The sequence below is a fragment of the Anabrus simplex genome, chromosome 2 (genome assembly GCF_040414725.1).
Source record: "Anabrus simplex isolate iqAnaSimp1 chromosome 2, ASM4041472v1, whole genome shotgun sequence".
In the NCBI taxonomy this organism is placed as follows: domain Eukaryota; kingdom Metazoa; phylum Arthropoda; class Insecta; order Orthoptera; family Tettigoniidae; genus Anabrus; species Anabrus simplex.
Window position 1 is genome coordinate 215040305 of NC_090266.1, and position 25655 is coordinate 215065959.

General features: G+C 38.4%; 1 protein-coding gene across 6 annotated transcripts in view; it reads right to left on the minus strand.

Annotated features, from left to right (window-relative positions):
• Ctns (Cystinosin) overlaps positions 1 to 25655 on the minus strand; it is a 636400-nt gene that overhangs the window by 90996 nt on the left and 519749 nt on the right. For all 6 annotated transcript variants that reach the window (XR_010859250.2, XR_010859248.2, XR_010859246.2 and 3 more), the window contains exon 11: positions 6925 to 7047. Coding sequence is in view for 1 of the 6 variants with exons in the window: in XM_067140511.2 (XP_066996612.2) it covers positions 6966 to 7047 (82 nt within the window). In the remaining 5 variants the exon portion in view is untranslated. The remainder of the gene's footprint in view (positions 1 to 6924; positions 7048 to 25655) is intronic.

Below are 25655 nucleotides of genomic sequence, written 5' to 3' on the forward strand. Positions count from 1 at the left end.
CATCCTGTAGTTCCCCGAAATTATCAACTTCGTCTGGATCAGACTTGTTCTTATCGTTTGTAGGAGCATGTGCGTTAACTAGGGCGTAGGTTTTGTTCGCGCATTTAATTGTGAGTATAGACAATCTGTCATTCACAGGTTCGAAATTTGCAACCGATTTACGGATCTTGGTTCTAACAGCAAACGCGGTTCCAAGCATCACAGCTCCGTTGAGGATTGCTCTTTGCGCTTTGCTCTTGAAAAATCGGTAGCCTTCGGATTCAAATATCTCTTCATCTGGGTACCTTGTTTCCTGTAGGGCCATTATGGATATCTGATTTTCGTGAAGAGCTTTGGTGAGGATTTTCAGCTTGCCAGTTTGTGTAAGTGAATTTATGTTGAAAGTGGCTAGAAAGGTTTTGATTTTGGCCTGAGTTTTTGACTCTTCGGAGTACACCGAGACACTCCGACTCGTCTCTTGCATGATGTCGAGTCTCCCCCAGAATCCGAATGAGACTTGTGCGCCGTGGCGTTCACGACGAGGGATTTATCCGAAGATTTACCCCCTGGGGTATGTTTCTTGAAATGTTGTGCCATCATGCTTTTTGACTTGACTTTGCTTTGGACGGGTACCACTGAAGATGTACAGCTTTTGTGCCTGTGTGAGCAATGGCCTCATACGAGGTGACTGACTGCAAACGTTCATTGCATTCAGGTCCTGTCGCAATGTTCTCTCACTAACAGGTTGGGATGGACCTTCATTCACCGATTGCAGCAATTCCTGTTGGGTTTGGAATCAATTTTGATTCACAAGCTGTGAAACGTGTCTCCGGCCCCTCTTAGTAAGGATATTTTTCCGATCACAATTCCGACATCGTGTTTCGTGGCCACGTGCAGTACACCACTGCCTGTAGACACGCTGAACAGTCCGCTGTGAAACACCAACAAATCCAGCAACTTCACACACCGTATGGACATGGGCATGGCCAAACATGATTGCCCATTTTTGCCACTCTGTCACATCCTCACATCTACCCATATTGACGAACACTGTCCGCTTGAAGCATCAATGTCTTGCTGATCGCTACTGCCTTATGTTCACATCGAGATAGTGCGCATGCGGTTGAGCATGGGGCTCGTTCGCTGTGTCATCTGTACAGGCTTAACGCACTAGGTGACTAATATTTTGTCTGCGGGAAGCCACTCATGAAAGTCGGGATCAATTAGGCATTTCCTCTGATGGTTCTTTTGTCATGTGGTAATATAGTTACAGTTTTACAGTTCTTTCATATCTTATTTAGGCTCTATGATTTAACATTTGACTTCTGAAGTATCTTTTCTGACATTAAAACTAACTTCTTCTTTCTCCTCAGTCGACAACATTTTTAAAAGATAGAAAGGTGGCCACAGAAATGTTGCTATTTTATATGTCATTGTCACTTCCAGCATAACAGGTATAAAATAACGTGCTCAGATTTTCACTGTCCTCTCAGCCTGAAACATCGTATAGTGGAGTTAAGTTTTACAGATATATTAGAATTTTGCTGTTTAAGCAGATACCTATCTGACAACTGCCTTCTGTTTCCCCTGAATATTTCAACAACTTCTGCTGGCAAAGGAGAACAAAATGAAGAGTGGAAACATTTTCTCCTTTCAGTCTCAGTCTTCAATTATGGATATCTTTCCTTTTCCTTTTCCGCCGCGTAGAAATATTTGAAAACGTCATATCAATCTTTCTACCTGGACTCTGTACGATGACAGTCAATTTTAGTTTTGTTACCAAATCACTCTTTTTCCAAAATGAGTCACGGTGTGTTTGGATGGCTTCCACAGTCAAATACACCTCTCTAAGGCTCTCACAATCTAATTGATATCTTTCCTTCTTCGGTTCAAATGCGTGCTTTAGAATGGTACTTATTCAATGGCCAGAACAGGCTAGCCTTCTGTAACAGGAGAATCATGATTTATTATTCATCCCTTGGTCTGAGACAAAGGTTATATTCTCTATTCATGTTCATTCTTATGAATATTAAGCTATTTCATGTTGGTTCTAATTCCTCTCTAATACTTAACCCAGTTTTAGCACTGTCTTCCAGAAATGCTGTGAAAAGCACACTTTTTGAAGGGCCCAACTGACATCTATGTGGTGGGACGTAACAGTCAGATAATCATACCATCTGTATTTGTCAGACCACATATCTGCTGAATGATAGCACTGTTTCTTAAGAACAGCCCCCTTTACTCGGGATGAAAATTTTCCCTGTACTTGGTCAGCAAAGTTGTGGATTTGATATGAGACTGTACTTTTTGGCGGTAGTATGTCCTTGGCAGTAACAACTCCGTACATGGCTCCCAGTTTGAGCAGCTCGTTTGCCAGGTTAATGAAGGTTATCCTCTCCACAATTTTGAATGGTCTTAAATCAAGGGCACTGAAAATTAAACATGCCTTCAAAACGTTGTCCTTGGTTTCTTTGGGTACCATCTTAGTCCTGAATTTGACACGAGTGTATCTTCTGAGACATGAAGTGGAACTACTTTTATAAATGAAAAATTCTAAATTCAGATATTTTTCACCAATGGAGCATGTCAAATATGTCATGTTTTTGACATTTTTAACATACTCTATTGGTAAAAAATATCTAATTCCCTCCATGGGAATTTAGAATTTTCCATTTGGAATTGCCAGGCGGGCAATAATTCCATTATGGAGATTTATCTCCCGTATGCAGTTATCAGACTGTGCCTCTTATACGGGCTTCTGATAAGTTCACCTGCATACACCCCAGCGTCAGTGGGTAATGTCTGACACATCCCACTCTGATGAGTCTAGTGTCAGACCTAAGACGAAACTCTGGTTAATAGAGCAAATGCCTGAAAAGCCTTACATCTGATATGTTTTTGACTACTTTTATATGCTAGTATGGCAAAACATTGCATTGAACGTAACTAACACACTTTACCCCTTCGCTTTCAAGCTTTGAGCTGATGGATGTGTGAAAACTGTCAGCCATATTTATCCCAATATGCACAGACTTTCTTCAATATTACATGGAAGGCACACCAATAAAGATATAAACATAAAAGTTTTTAAACTTATGAGAGTATATATCACTTATTATCACTGCAAGTGAGTCATGTCTCTAAGTTTCAGATTTTGAAAGTTTTGAAATAATTCTGAGAAATGGTGTTCACTGCACAAGTTTGTGATTGATATTAGTAGAAAGGTTATATTATTTTTTACTAGCATGGTAAATATCAAGATTCTATGTGCATTAGATACAAGGAGAGATTAAATTGTGTAAAGTGATGAACCACTGAAAAAAGTCAGTCATTTTTGCATAAAATATGCATTTCTTTTTGGAGGTGCTGGATTATTATCATTGTCATCTACACTTTCTGATTCGGACAAAGATACATCATCACTTGAATAGCTGTCAAAATGTCATCGTCAGCTAAATGATCTCTCTTTGCCATGTTGCATGTGATAAATAACTAGGCCTAACTTAAATGATTTATATCCGATTATGTCTAACACTTCACTAAAAATATGCACCTAATTACCTAAGAAAACTATTTAAATAATGAACTAGCAAGTAAACTAGATATAAAGCCTATGATACTGCTTAATTTCGCTATATAATCAGTATCATCAACAAAAACCGAGAGAAATGCTCGCATGTTTGGCGCCAACTACGACGTAAACAAGACACCGAACTCCAGTGAGCACATGTTTTAAACTCTAAGAATATCGATAAATACGGATAATTGGCAGTTCCCACGGAGTATAACATGAGTTAAAACTGTGCTCCTCTTATTCTGTGCAAAATGCTGCTATCTGGCATGTAAATAACAAAATAATAACAATAAAGGCTGGTAATACCAATATAAATGGTCCGTTATTGGACATTATAAATTTTCCAGCTAGCTCATTCTTGGTTGCCAGCGTTTCGCCCTCGTGTGCTAGGGTGGGCTCATCAGTTGGTACCTAGCACACCTACCAATACGCTGGCTAGTGCATACCGTGGAGGCCACTGCGTAGGCTAACTGGAGCCACCGGCAGTGCCAATGCACTAAGAGACTTTGTCTCATCACTAAAAATTGATGCCTGCTTGGCCATCAGATGATATAGATGTTGATTCCCATAGGGAATCTGAAATATTTGTCCTGAATGAGCAAATTTATAATACCAATATAAATGGTCCGTTATTGGACATTATAAATTTTCCAGCTAGCTCATTCTTGGTTGCCAGCGTTTCGCCCTCGTGTGCTAGGGTGGGCTCATCAGTTGGTACCTAGCACACCTACCAATACGCTGGCTAGTGCATACCGTGGAGGCCACTGCGTAGGCTAACTGGAGCCACCGGCAGTGCCAATGCACTAAGAGACTTTGTCTCATCACTAAAAATTGATGCCTGCTTGGCCATCAGATGATATAGATGTTGATTCCCATAGGGAATCTGAAATATTAGCCTACGCAGTGGCCTCCACGGTATGCACTAGCCAGCGTATTGGTAGGTGTGCTAGGTACCAACTGATGAGCCCACCCTAGCACACGAGGGCGAAACGCTGGCAACCAAGAATGAGCTAGCTGGAAAATTTATAATGTCCAATAACGGACCATTTATATTGGTATTATAAATTTGCTCATTCAGGACAAATATTTCAGATTCCCTATGGGAATCAACATCTATATCATCTGATGGCCAAGCAGGCATCAATTTTTAGTGATGAGACAAAGTCTCTTAGTGCATTGGCACTGCCGGTGGCTCCAGTTAGCCTACGCAGTGGCCTCCACGGTATGCACTAGCCAGCGTATTGGTAGGTGTGCTAGGTACCAACTGATGAGCCCACCCTAGCACACGAGGGCGAAACGCTGGCAACCAAGAATGAGCTAGCTGGAAAATTTATAATGTCCAATAACGGACCATTTATATTGGTATTATAAATTTGCTCATTCAGGACAAATATTTCAGATTCCCTATGGGAATCAACATCTATATCAAATAAAGGCTGGTAACGATGGATCGTTACTTTGAAAGCATAAGGGTTAAGTATCAGAGGATCCACAATTTGGGAAAATTCTACCTAAACTAAACTTGAACTATTTGAAACATTTTGTAAAATGTAAATATTCTCATTTAGTTTTGATCTCAGCTGTTCTTCATTCTCTAGTGCCATTTGATAACCTTGTAAGTGTTCTCTTCACACAGCTCACTCTTACAACGGGATTACTTATGTTTCGCATTCACTGATGACAAGACAGACATTGGCCTTCTTTCTCGAAAACTAATAAGTGTGATCTGACAGAATCTGATGATGTTCTTCCAAGAACGAAATATGTCATTCTGTTTTTAATTACAAGATATCTTTTTTAGTTATAATCTGTTATTAAATATTTTATTATTCAAGTATTTTCTAATTTTATTTATACTGAATTAGCTTCAACAGACTGAAGAACCTCACAGTTATAGAGACCAAAACTGATAATCCATTTTTGAACTTCAGGAAAAAAAAATCTTATTATCCAAAGTCATAATTGTGATGTTGAAGATCTAAGAAATCATCCATTAAAGCTCCCCTTGGCTTCAAGATAACAGTATAATCAGAAGATCCAAATCAGTACGCAGGCTGCCTAAATTGGTACCATTTCAGAAGATCGGCAACCCAGTAGCTTTCTAAACCAGAAGCCAAGAATAACAGCCGAGAGGGTTATTCATACTAACCAGGCATCACCTTATAATCTGCAGGCTTTGCTTGGCTTCTTCTTCTTCTTATTGTTATTAACATCATCTTGGTAACTTGTTAAAATCAGTAAGTACTAAACCATAGAGCAGGGCCTCTTAAATGCCCAAAATCTCACACACGCAAATTGAGGCGCAGAGATTCCGTGCACTGTGCATCGGTCCGACTCAGCTCAACTCGGCTTATCTCGGATGGTGTAGTGTGCTGAAGGCGACAAAGCTTTCGGTGATAGACGGCTTGTTTATCAGTGAAATAGATAAGTGCAAGACAACAATGTAATGATGGAACAACCTGTTTTGAAGAAAGCAAAGACTTCCGAAAGTCCATTTCAATCGAACTGAAAACGTTCATATTTTTTCTCAGTCGTGATGATAAAGCCAAATGCTTGATCGGTGGGACAATAATTACGTTATCATCAAAAATATCTGTTTTCAATACAAAGGCTTTGTTCGAATTCTACGAGAATTTCTCGAAGGAAGATTTTCTTACGCTGCATCGAGAAGCAGCTAAGATTGTTTCTCTGTTTCGTTCCGCATGCATATGTTAAAGGTTTATTTTTCTGTTTTGACTTGTACGAAAACTAGATTGCGCGCAAGTATTTCTGATTGTAATTTAAAGAGCGCTCTCAGAATTGCTGTCAGCCGATCTCTTGTTCCAAACATTACCGGTGTAATAGCAAAGAAATGGGAAAAGAAGAGCTAGAGAAGATAAATTGTATGCTCAAACCAAACTGAAAAAAGAGTTTTTTAACACCTGTAACATTGTCCCATACAAGAGGGTGTTTCTGCTCACTGCACACAAACATTTCGCAGTGAGGGGAGAAACAGCGGGGAAGGTGAAGAAGGCGCAGACAGGCCGAACGGGTGAGACAGGTGTAGGGAAAGAGGAGTGGGGGTTTGCACTCTGATCAAGCTAGTGAATTCGTCTCCTGCACACTGCGCCAGTGCACTGCACCCTGAGAGGCCCTGCCATAGAGGCTTGAGGTATGGATGTGGCAGTAAGAGTTTTCTCCAAAGAAAAATTGGCCCTAGGTAAATTACAAATTATCTTAAGCAGATTTTTGTAAATTCAGATACTTTATATTGTTCAATGGAATATGGTTAAAAAAAAAAAAACAGCAAACATACTAATCTATCTATCTACTTATTCCTTTCACACAGACTCAATAACCCTCTTCTAATGAAAGCATCCAATATTTCTTACCTGTGAAAGAACTAATTAAGTTGAAGTCACCCAGCAACTTGCTATGACAGTACAGGCTCAGGAAGGTCTTCTTTCGGAACAGGAATATTATCACCATTAATTTCAATATATTCTTGTTGATCACTGCAACATATAAATGATAATAATGTTATTGGTTTTACGTCCCATTAACTACTTTGTATTTCTTTCTTTCAGTTTTTGGAGACACTGAGAGCCAAAATTTTGTCCTGCAGGAGTTATTTTATGTGCCAGTAAATCTATCAACATGAAGCTGGCATATTTGAGCACCTTCAAATATCATCGGACTGAATTGGGATCGAGCCTGGCAACCCATCTGAGCTATCCAGCCCAGGAACATATAAATAGAAAGAGAAATCCAGAACTGGTATGGTATATGAATGCACTATGTATGATCAGTTACAAAAGTTAATCAACATGTGCCAATCCAGCATGCTATCATTTCAAAAAGCTAATTAAATAACTTGAAAGTTTAGAAAAAAAAAAGATATGAATAACTTATGGAAGTAAAACATGATTTAAACCAAGCCAAAAGAATAACATAGACAACATTTTAAAAATAGAAGGAAGGATAGTAAGAACATGCATTAATAAGAAGTACCAAAAAGAAGGAGAATGGTGTATCATCCCAAATGCAGCAATATATCAGGAAATAGAACCTAAAACGGATTTCATAAGAAAGAAGAGAATATCATTCTTTGGTCAACTGTTGAGAACACCTCAAGATAGGTTAATAAACAAAATTTTGGAGAAGCTTTGGAAACAAAAACAAAAACATGTCTGGATAAAAGGAATAAAAGAAGACATGAAAGAATTAGACAAACACTCGAGGATTTAAAAAATAAATCAAAGTAAATAAATTGAGGAATAGTAAAATTGGATTCCTACCAAAAATAACTTTATTTTTCAGAAGAAGAACAAAAATGAAGATCAGATAGAATGAAGAAATACTGGAAGAACAGAAAGAAAAAACCATAAAACATCATAGAAGACTGGACAGAAACTGACTACAGTGGTACAATGAGGTCATAAAAGTGCAATAATAATAATAATAATAATAATAATAATAATAATAATAATAATAATAATAATCTTTGAAATGACTGTCTAGCATTTGTGGACGATCTCGCGGTGTTTGCTGATTCCTTGGATGTGGCCATGAAGCAGATCAACCAGCTTCAAACACAAGCTGCAAAGGCGGGCCTCCAAATCTCCTTTGAGAAAACGAAATTCATTACAAATAATAATAATAATGTTATTTGCTTTACGTTCCACTAACTACTTTCTCGGTCTTCGGAGACGCCGAGGTGCCGGAATTTAGTCCCGCGGGCGTTCTTTTACGTGCCAGTAAATCTACCGACATGAGGCTGACGTATTTGAGCACCTTCAAATACCACCGGACTGAGCCAGGATCGAACCTGCCATGTTGGGGTCAGAAGGCCAGCGCCTCAACCGTCTGAGCCACTCAGCCCGGTGAAATTCATTACAAACATCAAACTGGCGCCAAGTGAGCTAGAAGGGACACACGGAAAAGTCAAGCGAGTTGAAATATTTAAGTATCTTGGTGAATGGATAGAACCTAACATGTCCGAAAAAGAAGCCTTTGCTTCACACATGAATAAAATGGAAATGGCTTACCATCTGACTAAAAATGTCTATAGCAAAAGATCTATATCTCTGAATGCAAAAATCAAACACTATTGCACTGTCATCCGGCCAGAGGCTCTACAGTATATGCAGCGGAATGTCTCGCCATGAAAAAAAAGGCATGCTGGAGAAACTGGAGGCCAAGGAAAGAAAGATTTTGAGGAAAATCTTAGGTCCAGTCAAAGACAATTGCGAGTTTAGGAGACGGCACAACCAGGAGTTGTACTCGCATGTGGAGAAAATAACCGAGTGATGTGGAAAAGGAGGATTACATTTATGGACATATGGACCGAGTGAAGTCAACATGGTTAACCAACCACATTTTCACTTTCCTCCAAGAGAAAAAGGCAAAGGGGGCATGGTTCAGTGAAGTACAGAAAGATCTGCAGAAGACTGGGGTCTCATTTGAAGATATTCAGGAGCATCTCCCACTTAAGAAAAAACTCCAAGAACATCAGAGTTTCCAACCAAAGCCGAAGATGAAAACTGGAAAGGCATGGAGGGAAGAGCGAAAGGAGCAACACCGTATATGAATGAAGGAGTACTGGACCAACATTAAAGCTCAAGGAAAACAGTTGAAATGACGTGCTCCTTAGTTGGCCGAAACGAAACAATAATAATAATAATAATAATAATAATAATAATAATAATAATAATAATAATAATAATAATAATAATAATAATAATAATAATAATAACTTGAAAGTTTTGAAAAAAAAAAGATAGGAATAACTTATGGAAGTGAAACATTATTTAAACCAAGCCAAAAGAATAATATAGACAACATTTTAAAAATAGTTTTAATAATAATAATAATAATAATAATAATAAACAGTCAGTGTTTCAGATATGGGTTTTGTTTAAAAGAAAAGCCATCAGTAAGATAAGTGTGAAAATCCACAGCCTGTTTCCAGTCATTTGACCGGGTCAGGAATGGAATGAACGAAGCCGCCATCTAGCGGCGAGAATACACTCATAAATTTCAATCATACACATTCTCATAAATAATGAAGATCATGCAATTTCAAAAATTAAATAAATTACAACAGCTTTCATTACTTGAACGTTCAGAAGAATAGTTCTGTCTTATTGGTGGGCAATCAGAGGAGCTATACCAGATGAATGGAGAGTTGCTATAGTAAGCCCTGTGTATAAAGGAAAGGGTGATAGACATAAAGCTGAAAATTACAGGCCAGTAAGTTTGACATGCATTGTGTGTAAGCTTTGGGAAGACATTCTTTCTGATTATATTAGACATGTTTGTGAAATTAATAACTGGTTCGATAGAAGGCAGTTCGGTTTTAGGAAAGGTTATTCCACTGAAGCTCAACTTGTAGGATTCCAGCAAGATATAGCAGATATCTTGGATTCTGGAGGTCAAATGGACTGTATCGTGATTGACCTGTCTAAAGCATTTGATAGGGTGGATTATGGGAGACTACTGGCAAAAATGAGTGCAAGTGGACTAGACAAAAGAGTGACTGAATGGGTTGCTATATTTCTAGAAAATAGATTTCAGAGAATTAGAGTAGGTGAAGCTTTATCTGACCCTGTAATAATTAAGAGGGGAATTCCTCAAGACAGTATTATCAGACCTTTATGTTTTCTTATATATATAAATGATATGAGTAAAGGAGTGGAATCGGAGGTAAGGCTTTTTGCGGATGATGTTATTCTCTATAGAGTAATAAATAAGTTACAAGATTGTGAGCAACTGCAAAATGACCTCGATAATGTTGTGAGATGGACAGTAGGCAATGAATGGTATGATGATAAAAGGGGTTAAAAGTCAGGTTGTGAGTTTCACAAATAGGAAAAGTCCACTGAATTTTAAATACCGCGTTGATGGGGGTGAAAGTTTCTTTTGGGGATCATTGTAAGTATCTGGGTGTTAATATAAGGATCTTCATTGGGGTAATCACATAAATGGGATTGTAAATAAAGGGTACAGATCTCTGCACATGGTTATGAGGGTGTTTAGGGGTTGTAGTAAGGATGTAAAGGAGAGGGCATATAAGTCTCTGGTAAGACCCCAACCAGAGTATGGTTCCAGTGTATGGGACCCTCACCAGGATTACCTGATTCAAGAACTGGAAAAAATCCAAAGAAAAGCAGCTCGATTTGTTCTGGGTGATTTCCGACAAAAGAGTAGCGTCATCATCAGCCAAAATGTGGGAAATAGGCAAGATGTAGGCATTTATATTACACAAGGCGTTACATTAAACAATACACATCTTACAAGGAGATAAAAATAGGGACGAATATAGAAACAAATGAATCGTTGAGAAAACAAAAGTTATACATATTAAAAATAACCTTAACCACATATCTTGCAGTGCGAAAGTGTTCTTCCTGAATGATTCCTGAATATAAAAACACACGCGCACACATTTCTGAAGAGCCAGCAGGCAGGACAAAGTAAAGTGAAACCTTAAGAGTTCCTCATTTTTTCTATGTTCCGACTAACTAATGAAGTCTCCCTTGAGTTCCTGATAAACATACACAACAGGAAATTCTCCTTCACTCTCAACAATAGCTCTAAAGACCAACGGTAAATTTTTTTATTTTAAATATTGTGCAGAGACGTGAAAGCATGATTTTGAACATGATATAACTCCTTTATATAACCCAGTTTTTTAATACAAGGTGTTGCATTAAATAATACACATCTTACGAGGAGATAAAAACAGGGACGAATGTAGAAACACATGCATCGTTGAGAAAGCAAGTTATACATATTAAAAATAAGCTTAACTACATAACTTGCAGTGCGAAAATATTTGCCTTGAATGATTCCTGAATACAAAACGCGCGCGCACACACTTCTAAACTGCCAGCAGGCAGGAAAAGGTAAGGTGAAACCTTAAGAGTTCTTCTGAGAAGAGTTCATCATTCTTTCTATGATCTGACTAACTAATGAAGTCTCCCTTGAGTTCCTGATAAACATACACAACAGGAAATTAAACAATACACATCTTACAAGGAGATGAAAACGTCTCTGCACAATATTTAAAATGAAATTTACCGTGGTCTTTATAGCTATTGTTGAGAGTGAAGGAGGATTTCCTGTTGTGCTTGTTTATCAGGAACTCAAGGGAGACTTCATTAGTTAGTCGGAACATAGAAAAAATGATGAACTCTTCTCAGAAGAACTCTTAAGGTTTCACATTACTTTTTCCTGCCTGCTGGCTCTTCAGAAATGTATGCGCTTGTGTTTTGTATTCATGAATCATTCAAGACGAATATTTTCGCACTACAAGATGTGTGGTTAAGGTTATTTTTAATATGTATAACTTTCCCTGTTTTCATCTCCTTGTAAGATGTGTATTGTTTAATTTCCTGTTGTGTATGTTTATCAGGAACTCAAGGGAGACTTCATTAGTTAGTCAGATCATAGAAAGAATGATGAACTCTTCTCAGAAGAACTCTTAAGGTTTCACCTTACTTTTTCCTGCCTGCTGGCTGTTTAGAAGTGTGTGCACGCGCGTTTTGTATTCAGGAATCATTCAAGGCAAATATTTTCGCACTGCAAGTTATGTGGTTAAGCTTATTTTTAATATGTATAACTTGCTTTCTCAACGATGCATGTGTTTCTACATTCGTCCCTGTTTTTATCTCCTCGTAAGATGTGTATTATTTAATGCAACACCTTGTATTAAAAAAACTGGGTTATATGAAGGAGTTATATCATGTTCAAAATCATGCTTTCACGTCTCTGCACAATATTTAAAATAAAAAAATTTACCGTTGGTCTTTAGAGCTATTGTTGAGAGTGAAGGAGAATTTCCTGTTGTGTATGTTTATCAGGAACTCAAGGGAGACTTCATTAGTTAGTCGGAACATAGAAAAAATGAGGAACTCTTCTCAGAAGAACTCTTAAGGTTTCACTTTATTTTGTCCTGCCTGCTGGCTCTTCAGAAATGTGTGCGCGTGTGTTTTTATATTCAGGAATCATTCAAGAAGAACATTTTCGCACTGCAAGATATGTGGTTAAGGTTATTTTTAATATGTATAACTTTTGTTTTCTCAACGATTCATTTGTTTCTATATTCGTCCCTATTTTTATCTCCTTGTAAGATGTGTATTGTTTAATGTAACGCCTTGTGTAATATAAATGCCTACATCTTGCCTATTTCCCACATTTTGGCTGATGATGACGCAAACAGAGTGTCGAAACTAGTTCCAAGTGCAAATACATGTTATAAATAAATATAAATTTTTGTATTGAAAAGGTGGACCGTTTTAAGTTTTTCCTATCATCCTTTCTCAGTTCAATACGGACAAAAATGAAATTCCTAGGTTTAAATAAAAGAGTAGCGTTATAAAAATGTTGCAAAGTTTGGGTTGGGAGGAATTGAGAGAAAGAAGAAGAGCTGCTTGACTAAGTGGTATGTTGCAAGTGATAAAAATCATTGTTAATCCGTATTGAAGATACTGAATGTAGGATGCTAAATGGTTTATTTTGTCACCTATTCAATATATATAAATTTTACATTTAGGAATTTGTTATTAATTCCACTTGAGACATGTTTCACCCTTCATTGAGGGCATCATCAGTCAAATCACCTCCTCAAGGTAAAAATTAGGTACCTGATTAGTATTTAACATGTACACATTAATATACATTACAATGGGAAAATTAAGTACGAGAAACACTTGTACAATGGTGATAGTTGACAATATAAGTTTATAGACTAAGTAGTCGGCACTAATGCGTAAAATTATTGGGTAATTTTAGCAGAGCTAGCAGTGGTGCTCTGGAGAATAATTGACGCACTCATAGGAAATTATAACAGTCAGGGAGAAAGGGTATAGGGTATAGGTGAATTGACAGATGATGCCCTCAATGAAGGGCGAAACATGTCTCAAGTGGAATTAATAATAAATTCCTAAATGTAAAATTTATATGTATTGAATAGGTGACAAAATAAACCATTTAGCATACTACATTAAGTGGTATGTTCCGAGCTGTCAGTGGAGAGATGGCGTGGAATGACATTAGTAGACGAATACGTTTGAGTGGCGTTTATAAAAGTAGGAAAGATCACAATATGAAGATAAAGTTGGAATTCAAGAGGACAAATTGGGGCAAATATTCATTTATAGGAAGGGGAGTTAGGAATTGGAATAACTTACCAAGGGAGACATTCAATAAATTTCCAATTTCTTTGAAATCATTTAGGAAGAGGCTAGGAAAACAACAGATAGGGAATCTGCCACCTGGGTGACTGCCCTAAATGCAGATCAGTATTGATTGATTGATTGATATTGATTGATTGATAGGAATTGTGCCGGCTGCAGAAGCCTGTCGCACTCCTCTGGGACAATGATTAATGAATGACTTATGAAATGAATTGATATTGGAGTGTGTTGCTGGAATGGAATATGACAGGGAAAACCAGAGTACCCGGAGAAAAGCCTGTCCCGCCTCTGCTTTGTCCAGCACAAATCTCACATGGAGTGACCGGGATTTGAACCACGGAATCCAGGGGTGAGAGGCCGGCGCGCTGCCGCGTAAGCCACGGAGGCTCCTAAGATAAGTGTGTGCATATTTATTTTTTTGGACAGATAATACAGCCTATCTCAAATGCAAGAATACACTCATAAATTTCAATCATACATATTCTCATAAATAATGAAGATCATGTAATTTCAAAAATTAAATAAATTACAACAGCTTTCATTACTTGAACGTTCGGAAGAATAGTTCTGTCTTATTGGTGGGCAAGCATTCAATAAACTGGTTGACTTGAGATTTAATTTGGTGATGATGATGATGCTTGTTGTTTAAAGGGGCCTAACATCTAGGTCATCGGCCCCTAATGGTACGAAATGAGACAAAATGAAATGACAAATTAAAAACCTAAACTCCTCCACTGACCAAAATTCAGAACGTGAGGACGAAGTATGAATGGATGGATACGAATTTAAAACGATCAGTGGAACTGACCCAGAGTGCCTCACATGCACAGAAGCCGGCGTAAAACAATAGTATTACTGACCAAGGGACTGGTTCTAGAGCACGATACTGAATCGATGATGCTTGTAGGCAAAAGGAGTCCAAAATCCAAGTCATCGGCCCCTCATAATAGTACTTATCGCTAGAAAGGTAGAACCGTGGTATCTGTCATGTTGCGGTACTAATCAAGAGTAGCGTAGACTCGCGGTATTCCACACATTATGGTACTACTTACAGGTAATGAAATTCACACATGTATTACAGACCTACTGTGTTTTGCACATTGTGACGCCATTGACAGGCAACGCAAACCTATGGTGTTCATCACCTAAGTGTACTAACCACAGGGACTCATACTATCCTGTGGTGTTCCTCATATAGTGGGTACTAATCATAGGCAAGCCAGAACCATGGGTTCCGTCATCCCATGGTGTCGCTCATATAGTGCTACTAATCACAGGTACTGTAAAAGCCGTCGTGCTCTCGTTTACTACTAATCACAAACCTATTTGGTACCTAACATAGTGGTACTACAGTAAAATGAAAATGTTAAAGGTCCACCTTTTCAATACGATGAATGTTTACTGATGTGAATATATATCACATAACGTTTAAAGAAGGTACTAGTTTCGATGCTCATTGCGCGTCATCATCAGCCAACAAATCAACTGAGCAAAATGCAACTTATCGAATAGCAATATATAACACATGATAGCGCCTACAAGACAAATGTTAAACTATGATTAGTTGAACTATAAAACACATGACAGCAAATACAAGGATTAATGTTAAAAGTTAAATTGTCAAAGTTAAAACAATGAAAGCAAAACAGAGAAGGTAACAATAGTTAGGGTATGATACACGAGAAAATAGTCCAGCTTGAGGTTTGTAGAACATAAGGTGTATCTATATACAACATATAAATATACCTACTAAAGCAAATTTTTAATGTAACGTTAAAATGATGAGGGTATGGTGCATATAACCATCTAAAACATATGACAGCACCTATAAAGTCACTGTTAGATTATAACCAGTTGAAATGATGTGGTGCATCTGACCGTAAAATATAACATTTTTGAGAGGGTATCCCAGTTGTTGAGTCTTCATAAACAAGAGAATAGTCCAGCTTGAGGTGCATAGATCATAAGGCAACATATGTTATCAGTGGGAAGAATAAACCTTGTTCTCTTAAGTTGTGGTAATTAACAGGCTTAATTCAGGTGGTTTCGAAGCCAACAATGTGGTCGTGTGAAGATCATAATTTGAATTAACGTCACGATTCCCAGTTCAGTATGGAAACGTGGAGACCTGACGAAAAGATTGAAAGCCAAATTAGGCATGATATAAATGTACATAGCCAAAAGAAATATAAGGGAAAGGAGGCGGACTCACCTTGAGTAGCGTGATGGCACAGATGTTGAAAGGAGAGGAGCTGGGCTAATGAAGAGAGCAATGATAGAGGCGGAGTAGCGGAAGGGAAGGGAGAGTGAGGGGAGAGGAAGGGGAAAAAGGAGGAGCTAAAGCTGAGAAGTAGGGTTATGGTGGGGCAGAGGGATGAGGTAGTGGGGGTAAGTGACGGGGATGTGTATTGCACATGGCTTGAAAGATAGCGCTTGTGTTTGGAAATATGATATTTTTAAACAAGTTAATTAAGAAATCGAAAAGGATATTAGGCTTATCAGAAATTTCATTTAAGTTGAAGTTAGAATTAAAGTATTGATCGAAATGAATAAAACAATTTTCGATTATATTCATGAGAGGCCCTTTATTAGCCATTTGAAGCATCTCTAAATCGTGTTCAATGTTGGTAAACCTGTGGTTGGAGTCAGAGATGTGTTGACCTATTGCTGAAAACCTATTGTATCTTATAGCGTTGACGTGCTCTGAATATCTAGTCATGAAACTGCGTCCTGTTTGCCCAACGTATGAGGAATTAGTCATTGCATTTGAATCTGTAGATTCCGGACTTTAAGAAAGTATTGGACATGTTAACTGATGGGGAATTGTGCAGAATTTCAGAATTCCTGTTATTTGTTCTAAAGGAAATTTTTACGTTATGTTTTCTGAAGAGATTGGTGATTTTGTAGACATCTTTGTTGAAAGTAAAGGTGGAAGAAGTAGCGTCTTAAATTTTTCTTTATTAAGAGTGGTCTTAGGTCGGTGTCTGAACTTGTTGATAATCTGTTCTATAAAGGGTTTATTGTAACCATTAAATTTGGCGATTGCACGAATAACTGAGTTCGTTGTTCAAGTCTTTCTTTGACATGGGTATTGTGAAGGCACGGTGGACTAAATTATAGGTAGCACGTTTGTGTGCTTGGAGATGAATGGAGTCTTGACGAATGGTAGCTGCAGTTTGTGTGGGTTTCCTGAAGATTTTGTAAGATAAAGAGGAAGGGTGTCTATGAATGGTCAAATCTAGAAAATTGATTAACCTGTTTGTTTCAGACTCAAGTGTAAAAGGATCGATGCTGTTAAGATCGTGAAAGGTATAGTCCGCGTTCTTAATTTCTTCGTTCATAATTACGAATGTGTCATCCACGTATCTGGCCCATAGAAGAATGTTGGGAAAGTTGTTGTTCATTTTAGTGTTCCAGATAATCTAAATAAATCTCCGCTAAGATACCAGAGGTAGGTGAACCCATTGCTAATCCGTCTTGTTGATAAATTGTTTTGTCAAAAGTGAAAAAGTTATTATTGACGACTAATTTCAGAATGGAGATGAAGTCATGTATTTCAAGTTTGCTAAGACAACTGTATTTCTTTAAGTTGCTTTCAATAATAGGGAAAAGCTTTGCTGTTTGTATGTTTGGATACATGTTGACTATGTCAAAAGAATGAAGGGAGTGGTTAGGTTGCAAGTCGAAGGTCTTTAGTTTGTCAATTAGTTCAATGGTGTTTTTAATAGACTTATTGGCGAGAAAATGGTAGCTTTTAGCCAAGAAACTTTGGACAAATTGAGAGGCTTTATACAGAGGACTGGGCCTATAGTTAATAAGAGGGCGGATAGGGATGTTGGCCTTATGGATCTTTAGGAGGGCTTTAGCTGTAGGAAGACCTGGGTTCATATTTAAAAGCTTAGATTTTTCGAGGTCTGCGAAAAGAAAGGAAGTGTTCTTTAGGGGTTGTTTTAATTGTCGCTGAATTCGTTGGGTTGGGTCTTTCTTAATTATTGAAAAGGTGCTGCTGTTAAAAAATTCCTTAGTTTTGGAGACATAGTCGGTTTTATTCATTATAACTGTATCAGCTTTAGTGACTATTAGGTCGTTATTATTGATTTTCTTTTTAAGTTTGGCGATTTGTTTGTGTTCAGAAATCTGCTTATTGTCAGCAGGATTGATGGAGGAGAATCTTTTGTTTACGTTGTCGAAGGTAAAAATTTTGTCTAATTTTCTTTTTACTTCGAATCTAAGTTCGTCATGTTGTTCTAGCGGCATTTTGTTGAAGACGGCTTCAGACTCAATAACTAAAGTAGTGGCGATGTTCATTTTGTTCAGGTTAGGCCAGTTGTGCTTTGAGCCTTTCGATAGAATGGCGGTTTCTTCTTCATTTAAAGTTACTTTAGACAGGTTAACTACAGGGGGTGGAATTTCTCAATTACATTTTTAGACAAACTAGTCTCTTTAGACTGATTTTTCGGTGGAGTTGTGTTCATTTTTAAAGTGTTTAATTTTTTCTCTAAGGTAAGTTGTTTCTGCAAAAGTAGGTCAAAAAGTCTATTATTAATTCGGTTTGGAAAAGATTCCACTGGGCACTAGGGAGCAAATTGGCTGCTTCAAAGTGAGTCTCGTAAAGTCTATTATTCAAGTAAGATTTTTTCTTGTGTACAAACCGGATTTCCTTTCTTAGCCAAATTTTGTTGGTTTTTTGGTGAGTTTTGATAGAATGAGGTGCAGAACAGTTTTTTTTTAACGGTGCCTTTTAAAAAATTTGGAGTCAAATCATGCGTAATACACTGCTTCAAGAAGCTGATAACTTTGCCCAATTTGGCGATTTTAATTTTCACGCTCATGTAGTGGTACGCCTTTCTCTTTGCCTGGGATTTTACCCAGTTCAATACGGAACAAAATGAAGTTTCTAACTTTCAAAAGTGGTACTACGTGCAAGGAAAAGTGACCCATGGTGTTCCCCGCATGGTGGTACTAATCACATGGAGTTTCATGGTTCTAATATAATCATCTCTTGGTCGCCCCGTTTTGTCGCCTCTTACGACAGGCAAGGGATACTGTGGGTGTATTCTTCGTCTGTGTCCCCCACCCACAGGGGGTGTTATGAAAAGGTTCACTATCCTTAAAATCAGAGGCCAAAGAATGTTTCTGTTAATATAATTAAATCATAAGCAAAAGAAAGCAAATTGCATGGGAATAAATCAGTCTTAGTTGTAAAGACTCTGATGATCTGATAACCTGATTACTCATTATCAGCTGTCTTGTTAACAAAATTACAGTTTAAGTCCACAGTACTATGACTTGATTCAAATCTTCCTTTCTAATCTTAATTCTACCCCTATTTTGAACCCACATGTGCTGGTGGTATTTTTCTCGGTTGGATTTGTTTAGCCTCAGTGAACAACACTCATTAGGTCGAAGTTAAGGACTGTTTGACATAAAACTGGGCTGCCTGATGTAAAAACAATGTGGAAGGTCGATAATTTTCTTTTATTCGAATTCTATTCAGAAACTATTCCTTAGGATATTTCCTTATACTTGGAGTCTATTGGGAAACCAATCCTTAGGATATTTCTGCAGAAATGTTATGATAATTCCTGAAGTAGTATGTTGTTCACTCTTTCCAAGCGATAGAATAACTGATAAATATCTGTCAAAGAATGGGCCACTGCCTCAGGGATTGAATCACTCTGCATGCTATCTTGCCTACTTCTGACACACTTTACAACATCATACTTGGTTAAGAGAATTCATACATTCAGTGTCACTTTGTTTCAATTGCACACACCTGCTGTGAAAATTCTGGCGATCTTAACAATGAATTTTTGCAAGGATATCTCTCCTGGGTACAGCTTACAAACACTTAGAGCAGGCACTCATTTTTACAATGTATCCCTATCTGCTTCTGGAGTATTTATAAAGGATTGTCTTATTTCAAATACATTCTAGACCTACAAGGGTAAATGGAAACATAAACCATTATCATTTATGAGGTTTACTTTTCCACTTGAACATTAACTTACAATGGGGAGGCACTAGCAATGGAGTCACCAATTTTATTCAAACTTACGGACGTTAATCTAGCAAAAACAAACTAGTGAGAGCCCATGGGTTTGTGCCACTTACCTTAATTTAATGATGAAATGGTCCTCTAAATTTAACAGTCCGTATACTTGTTGGCAATTTGCGTGCAAGTATCCGTAGAATCCCTGGTTTAGTGGCCAGCGTACCTGACTTCCATAGAGGTAGGAAAATAACCCTAATGTTTATAAGGTACTGTGGAGGTTTGATAGATATGTCAAAATGTTTTTGTAGAGAGCTGTGAACTTTGTACATGGTGAGTTGTATTATGTGGCTTTAGCAGGAGCTCCATACTGCGGTATTTTAAGCATGCACATTTTTACTGTATCTCAGGAAGTAAAGTGTGATCACAGTTTGAAGGACGACGTTTGTGGGGTGTCAGAATATTCTTACATGGAAAAAATGATTTTTACACAATGAAGTAATAATATTTATTCATGAAATTTCTTTGAACATAATCTTCCATTAATTTTGTCCATCTTTCCAGCAATTTAAAATTCCAACCAATTAGACCTGCACCAACTTGGAGGAGGCAAATTCATTTGAGAGTCACTCAATACCATTGAAATCACCATAAGGATTTTCCATTTTTAAAAATCTTCGAAGACTGAAACAAGCTATATTTGGATAGCACTATGCCTAGAATAATGTGGGTGTGGTACGATATCCCAAACAATGTTGTGCGTTCTGTGTGTGACCAAGGTTTCACAAAGCTTGGCGGTACGCACCATTATTTTCTTTTGAATAGTTTGAGCTAGTGATGGAAATTCTTCTTGTTAAAGTGTCTCAAGGCTAGCAGCCTCAAGAATCTCAAGAATCTTGTAACTCTTCAAATCATTTCTCTCTTGAATTATGGGTCTCAAGCTGTCTTAAAGGAATACATTTTTGGTTAACCTGTCATAGCACATATGCAACATCTTTTAAGAATTGCTTGTCCTCACAGTACTGTGTATTGGGTCTTCTTTGTTAATATTACATAATATGTATGTCGAGTCCTAAGCCCGAAGGCTGGTTGGATTCTCAACCGATCTGCCATCAGCTGTCATAAATAGCTTAGGCATCAATGAAATGAGGAAATGATGTGTGAGGTAGTTTCCTGTTGATTTCCTTAGCGAGCCAGAAGGTGCTGTTACATATCAGTCTGCCAAGTTCACTGAAATGCATACGCTAACCCAAATGAACAAACCTTTCACATCATTCATCAAAGGGACTGGCTGCATAAGGAATGGCATCACTAACATCACCTGTACCTCAGCTAATTTCAGACTGTTAGAGCCAAGGATGAGACTGAGACAGGTCCATGAAAGTAATAAGCTTGATCTAGCCAAGGGGTTTCCAACTGGTGGCTCGTGGACCACACGAGGCCCACAAGACCAATTTGTGGCCCGCAAAAGCTATTAAAAAAAAAAAATAATAAAAAAAAAAGAGCAATTTAAAGATTTACAAAATATATTTCATAGCTTGTTCAAAAATATTATTCATTTCCATACCCATTACATACTTGAGTGAGAACTAATTCATTCATTCATTCATTCATTCATTCATTAATATTATTTCCTGTTTTTCTGTATTCACTTGATCTAAACAGAGTATTTACACTGCTGGATAAAAACATGCAACATCCTCATGGACAAGGTCGTTTTATTCACAAGTGATGTGACAGGTAGTTCATCATTGCACGAGTATATGATTACAAATTCACACCAAATGAAACACAAATGTCACAGCAAAGGGTGCCCAAACAGTTGCATCAATACATAGTGTAACCACCTCTGGCATCAATGCAGGCATGTATTCGCATATGCAGATTATCATAAAGGTGCCAAATGACATCATGTGATAGATTGTCCCAAGCATCTTGCATCTTATGATGCAATCCGGCAAGGGTTCCTGCAAGTTCTGGAGAACACGTAAGTTCCCGCTTCATCATGTCCCATATGTTTTCAACTGGCGAGAGATCCAGTGATCTTGCTGGCCAGTGCAGTTGTTGTACACCACGTAGAGCACATTGTGTTGCAGCAGCTGTAGGTGGATGTGCACTGTCCTGCTGAAAAACACATCACCTTCCTGTCGAAGAAATGGCAATAGCATGGATGACAACCTGTGCAATGTAGTGGGCACTGGTTATGTTACCCTGAAGAAACACAACTGTGACTGCAAGTTGTAACTGATGGCCCCGAATACCATGAAGCCTGAGGTGGGACCTGGGTGTCGTGGACGAATGTACTCTGGAATAGGTCCTCACCAGGTCTACGTCGTACACGTGCACGTCCATCAGTTGTATACAGACAGAACCTACTCTCGTCACTGAAGACAACAGAGCACCAATCTCCTCTCCAGTTGACTCTTTGACAACACCAGAGTAGCTGTGCTTGGCAGTGTTGTGGTGTCAGTAGTAGCCTGGCTGGAGGCACATGTGATTGTAATCCTGCTGCATGCAGACAGTTCCTAATGGTCCTTTGTGACCAGCAGATGTAACATGTGACTGGATTTCATTCCTGGCTGATGTTCGGTCAGCCACCACTGCTCGCACAAAGAGTTGATCTTGGCATCCATTTGTATTATGTGGACGTCCGGAGCCTGGTCTATAGGTGTGTGAATGTTCCACAGACCACTGCTGAAAGCAGCAACACAGCACCAATACATTGTTCCCAACATGAGCAGCAATCCGTTGATATGTCCATCCAGCTTTCCGTAGGCCCACAATGCGACCCCATTCAAATGGTTGCAGTTGGTCAACAGGAGCACGTACTCATCGGTGGGGCATGGTTGTACCCTAGAATGAATGATGCAAACACGGTAAACCTCTAAACTCCGCACAGTTACTGCATGCAGAGTCAAAATGGAGCATGCCTGGACAGGCCTCCTGATTGCCATCCAATCACCGATGTCCATAAAAATGAATAACTTTCTTTTTTTTTTTTTTTTCCTATTTGCTTTACGTTGCACTGACGCAGATAGGTCTTATGGCAATGGATGGGATAGGGAAGGCCTAGGAAGTGGCCGTGGTCTTAATTAAGGTACAGGCTCACCATTTGCCTGATGTGAAAATGAGAAATCATGGAAAACCATCTTCAGGGCTGCTGACAGTGGGATTCGAACCCACTATCTCCAGGATGTAAGCTCACAAGATGTGCGACCCTAACCACACGACCAACTCGCCTGGTGAATCGCTAACATAACAACCCCTCAGTATGCACATACTATACCCTGGTGCCACTGAACACAGTCCTTGAGAATGTTGCAAGTTTTTTATCCCGGCAGTGTACAAGGGGCGATCAAAACGTTTCTGTCTGATGGCCGTACAGTTCTGAATCGGGATGCCAGTCAGGCAAAATCACTATGAGTATTGAGGCACTCAATTCCACCGACACACCAGGATGAAGATCTCCGAGTGGTGGTAAAACACTGTGTCGTGCTCCGTGAAGAAGTCCGTCACCATCTGCTGCACATCCTCGTCCAACAGGATGCATCGACACTTCAAGGCCTTTTTGAGGGGACCGAATGTGTGATAAGTGTAAACGGAGAGATCAGGACTATAGGGTGGGTGCTCGAGTATCTCCCAGTTGAGTTGACGTGCCTTCTGCGTGACCAGCATCTTCTGTCGAAACACGACCTGCATGAAACTTGGTGCACCATTCCACAACAGTGGTTTTTGACAGGCATACCGCCCCATATTCAATCTTCATTCTCCACTGGATGACCACTGGCATTCGTCCTTCGGTAGTCAGGAATAGAATAACAGCACATTGGTCATATTTGGATGCATTTGGTAATAACGTCACCATAGTTCACGTGACCGCATTTAAAGCATGCACCTCGGCACAACACAACTGCCACACTAATCCCTTTGCCTACATGTCCGTGCTTATATACCCACATCGGAGTGGCGCTAAGTTGCATGTCTGCTGCAGCAATGCCCTCAAATGGAAACTTTTTGATCATGGCTTATATTATTGAATTTTTAAATTTAAATAAAAATTTGGGTGAAAATCAGCCCTCATAAATGTCAGAGTTATGTCTTAACTATTCAAATTTCTATGGGATCCATTCCAAATCTTGAAGTCTATTCCAACCTCACTCCTCGAAATTTTATGCAACCAAGTATACAATGAATACCAAAAAATACTTTCATTTCCATTGGTACAGAAGGTGCTTTCATTTTCTTGTTGGGATCCATTCCAAATCTTGAAGTCTGTTCCAACCTCACTCCTCGAAATTTTATGCAACCAAGTATACAATGAATACCAAAAAATACTTTCATTTCCATTGGTACAGAAGGCGCTTTCATTCTTTTCTTGTTGGTACTACTGGCTGGAACACAGTGCTGCACTTTCAAAGAAATTTTCAGGGAATAACACTTGGAGGTACATTGTTGGAGTTTTAGGTTCTTGCAACTGAATATCAATGTTCTCTCCACAGAGATATATGGATTTGGACCAGACAAGAAACGGGATAACATTTTCTTAAACTGCTATCTAGCAAAAAATACGCAAACTTAACACAATCTGCCCATCTTCTATTTGCAGAATTTTACGAAAATTGGCCAATTATTCAAGCGCAGCCTGCGATCATGCCTAAGGTTTCCAATATGGCCCTGGAGGTCTTACAAGTTGGAAAACCCTAATCTAGCCTATGCCAAGAGGCAACACACTGCATCTCATCAAACAATGATCTGGGCAGAGTTAATATTATACAACTGCTAATTCTCGAAAATAAATGAAATAAGAGCAAAACCCAGTTTGGAAACTCTTCAAAACCAAACAAAATATAATTTGCAATTCATTAAAATCTAACAGTTATCTCTTTGAATAATCCTTTCTTTAGTTCTTTTTACACACCTTTGTATTTAACTATAAGTCATAACTACCTATTCACAAAGAAAGGAATAAAAAGCAGAATGTAGTTCTGTCGAATAGTTTGAGCTAGCGATGGAAATGCAGCCTGCAATAGGAGAGCTACCAGCTGATACTCTATATTACCTAGAAATAGTCATAGCTCTTCAAATATAATGCTGTCAATGGTTTATTTGTTCTCCTGGACCTACATCCTTTTCGCTACATGCAAAACCAGTATAAATTCACCCCTTCATATTCCATCTTATAATTACAAGTTCAAGGCATTACTTAACAGTTTCTCCTTGAACAAGCCTCACAACAAACTTTTACACACTCGCTCTCCACCCACTGGATTCAACCCTCCCCTTTGAACTAGCTTTCATCACACATGGCCTCCACATGTGTTTATCTTCATTTTAACACAACCAAACATTTGTGCTCCAGAACATTCTCCAAACAAAAATTTTTAACATGCATTTTAACTGACGTATTCGGTAATCCAAATAATATTTTAACAATAACAACAATGTTATTTGCTTTATGACCCACTAACTTCTTTTACGGTTTTCGGAGATGGCGAGGTGCCGGAATTTAGTCCTGCAGGAGTTCTTTTACGTGCTAGTAAATCTACCGACACTAGGCTGATGTATTTGAGCACCTTCAAATACCACCGCACTGAGCCAGGATCAAACCTGCCAAGTTGGGGTCAGAAGGCCAGCGTCTCAACTGGGAATAATATTTCAATGTGTATTTGTCTTTGTCTATTTTACTTATTCTTACAATTATTCGGCAGAGGATGTCAACCAAGATGGATGAAACATGTACCGATATTTGTTAATTGTTAATTTAAAAAAAGCTTTTAGTATTGTAAAGGTGGAACCTTTGACTGTACCTTTTGAAAAAGTATATGAACGACAATACAGGCTTTGCAATGAAATTTATTTTATGCAATTCCATTGAGGTTACATTACTGCTTAGTCGAGCAGCTTGTCTCCTTACTCCAAAGTCTTCCCAGCC